This window comes from Fulmarus glacialis, unplaced genomic scaffold (genome assembly GCF_000690835.1).
Source record: "Fulmarus glacialis isolate BGI_N327 unplaced genomic scaffold, ASM69083v1 scaffold32696, whole genome shotgun sequence".
Lineage (NCBI taxonomy): Eukaryota > Metazoa > Chordata > Aves > Procellariiformes > Procellariidae > Fulmarus > Fulmarus glacialis.
This window is the reverse complement of record NW_009218002.1, coordinates 17,746-20,847: the sequence shown is the minus strand read 5'-3', so window position 1 is coordinate 20,847 and position 3,102 is coordinate 17,746. Positions and strand designations below refer to the sequence as shown.

Below are 3,102 nucleotides of genomic sequence, written 5' to 3'. Positions count from 1 at the left end.
CAGCCTGCTCCGAACCCGTGCCACAGGTCTGACGCTGGGGCTTCTAACGAGGTAGGTTCGTGCCTGTGCAGGCAGGTTGTGACCCGGGGCCCACGCGAGGTCAGCGCAGCAGCGCAGAGGGGTCCCCAGACAGCTACAAACACGGACACGTGTTTGCACAGGTATGTGCAAGCCCTGTTCCCCGGGGCAGCCGTCATGCCTGAGCGGGGCTCCCTTTTGCACTGGCAGGTTGGGGGCTGCTCCCCTCCTTCAGACAAATGAGGGGGCTGGGGGCAGAGAGTGGCCATGCCAGCTCCACTCTGGGCACTGGGCGAGGCCCAAGCCTTGGCCAGGACCAAGGAGGGAGCAATGGGGAGCCAGAGATTTGTCTGTACAGCATCTCCCTGGCAGCTGGCAATGGGGCCGCGCATTGTCTGAGGCGGCCCCCCAGCTCCACCGGCCTCAGCAAGTTTGTATCCCCCCAGCTGGGCTCCTACCCTGTGTCCCAGACCCACAAATTGCACCTTCTCAGCTTGTTACTACATCTCCTCTGCTACAGCCCACCGCTATAAGCCTCCACCAGACAGAGGTGACCACGTCCCCTCTGCTGCCCGCCAGCCCCGGGAACCTCCTGTACCAAAACACAGCCTCAAGCCCCCTTCCCGCGACTCCTCTGCCAGGGCTGGCACAACTCCCCAGCACCAAGGCATGTCTCAATTAACTCGGCATGCGAGGAAAAGGGCCGCCACTGCCTGCTCCCGCTCCCCGTGGGACGGCTTCCCCCGCCGAGAGGAGCTCCCAGTGCCCCCATCACGGCCGCCTGCGGGGGAGAGCGGGGGGAGCCCTGCAGCTGGGAGGGAGCTCGCAGCGAGAATGTCCTTGCTCTGACCCCGGAGGGTGGGAAGGGGGAGACGGGGATGAGACATTCCATCCCCTCGCTTCTAATTTAATAAAACAACAGGGAGAGAAGTGTGGGGAGGAGAGGGATTTAACCCTTCTGCAGCTGGGCTCTGCTGGGCAAGCATGGGTGCTTCATGCCAGCTCCTCTCTGGCTGGCAAAGACCCCAGCCAAAGCAACCTTCCTCTGCTCTCCTGCTGGCCCCGCTTCTGCCAGCCCCCCAGTCCCCCCCGTCACCTGTAGGTCCGTCTTCATGAGCGAAGCCCCGGCCTCCACGATGTAGTGGCAGATAGTGCGCTGGCGTAAGGCTGCAGCCTGGTGCAAGCTGGTTTCGCCGCTGGGGAGGAGAAAGCGGGAGATGTGAGATGTCCCCCTCCCGAATGGGGACAAGCAGCACGTGCGGGTGGCAGTGAGGGACAGCAATTTGATTGCAGCAGGAGCTCGCGGTGGGTTTCATGCTTGTCCAGGCAGCCCTGGCAGAGGAGGGGGTGCTGCTTGGGGATGGTCAGTCCAGAGTGGACTGGGAACCATGGCTGGTAATTAGAGTGAGGGCAACTGGTAAGTGCCCAGACAACTGGTCATCTCGCCCAGGGTCTGGCCGATAGGTAACGCAAGTCAGTCAGCAACTTACTTCTCCTCTTCCGTGGCATCGAGGATTTCTGAAGGGGCTGTGGAGAGAAAGACAGTGCAGGGCGAGTGAGACCCGGCTGCGGAGCAGAGACGGACCCACCTACTCCCCAGTCGCACTCTGCGTCTTTCCATAGGGGCTGCCATTTCTTTCCATGCTGCCTGCAAAAGTCCTGGCTCCAAAGCACTCAGGCCAGCAACAGCATCTGAGCCCAGCTGAGATCAGGGAAGAAGAGTTGTTGTGGACTCATTACAGAGAAATATCTAAATAAAAATAAAGCAGCTACTATTTCAGTGGGAGCTGCCAAAAACAACAGGTCAGCTGCCCTGAAGGCAGAAGCAGGACACTGAGAAATGTTTCCCAGGGACATGCTGGTGCCTGCCAGGATGCGGCAATGGCCATGGGGGTACCCCAATACTGGCTGACAGATGCCACAAAAAGCCTATACGCCAGAAGGAGGATGTATCAAAGCCAGAGAAAAGGGATCTAAGCCCAGGAGCAGCCCCTCCAAGCAGAGGGTTGGGCTTTTTTGGCTGCCAGGCCCCTTCGCTAAGGGTGGCACTCTGGCCCCAGCTCACCGTTCTCGATGATGTATTTGACGATGTCCTTGCTCCCTGATTTGACAGCATGGTGGAGGACGGTCTGGCCTGAGGAGTCTCGCACCATCAGGTCTCTTCCAGCCCGGTGCAGCTCTTGGAACTACAGGATTGCCAGATTGCTTGGGATGAGTTGCCTTGCCCAGCTTCAAGCCCCAAGCCCCGGCATCGTGTCCCTGGGGTGCTTGACAGGTTGTATGGATATTTGGGACCTGGCAGGGAGCTTTGTCCAGCTCAGCCACAGCGCCAAGTCCCTTCCCTCCATGTCGCCCAGGCGAGGAATTGGGCTTCTTGCCAGGAGCCTGCCTGGTTTCCAGCCACCGCTCCTGGAGGAGGGCCCTCGACAGGAGCTGCTCCAGGGCAATCGCGGAGTGTGGCTGGCAGGGCTTCGGACAGCCCGAGGGGGACGCCAGCCGAGCAGGCTGCGGGACGAGCACCCAGAGCCAGCCCTGGCTGCACATCACAGCAGGCAGTGGGAGTGCCTACCTTGCTGAAGTTGCCGCTCTTGGCAGCTTCTATCAGAAGGTCGTCTGCAAAGAAGGGAGATGGACTGGGGTCAGAAAAGCCAAGCTGTAATGCTGTTTATCTAACTGGAGAGCCAAGGGTTGGGCACCGGAGGCTCAGCAGTCAGCTGGAGTTCCTCCAGGTGCTAACTCCTTGGTCAGACTGGTTTTACATTGCTCCCCCACCTTTAGGCATGTAAGGGACAAGCCAGGGGAAGGAGGGAGACCCCACATAGCTGGGGGCGCAGCCAGATCTCAGCCCCAGGGAGGTGCTCATGCAGGGGGAGCAGTCTCTACCCATGGGCAGGATGACTTGCGATGGAAGCGGGGAGCAGATCTCCTGGGCGTCAGCCAGCAGCCAAGACGCCTCTTACCCATGACTCACTCACACTTCCAGGCACTGGGCTCCGCTCAAGCTCCAGGAAACTCTTTCCATTTGCTCAGCTCGGTGAGGCCCCTGACCTTGTGCTCCCACCTCCAGAGCTCCCGCCACAGCCC

General features: G+C 60.3%; 1 protein-coding gene across 1 annotated transcript in view; it reads right to left on the bottom strand.

Moving 5' to 3' along the window:
- DGKZ (diacylglycerol kinase, zeta) overlaps positions 1–3,102 on the bottom strand; it is a gene marked incomplete at its 5' end in the record, with an annotated part of 21,959 nt that overhangs the window by 1,728 nt on the left and 17,129 nt on the right. Inside the window, 4 exons of the mRNA XM_009579904.1 lie at positions 1,115–1,214; positions 1,509–1,545; positions 2,084–2,204; positions 2,588–2,631. Coding sequence (XP_009578199.1) covers positions 1,115–1,214; positions 1,509–1,545; positions 2,084–2,204; positions 2,588–2,631 — 302 coding nt within the window. The remainder of the gene's footprint in view (positions 1–1,114; positions 1,215–1,508; positions 1,546–2,083; positions 2,205–2,587; positions 2,632–3,102) is intronic.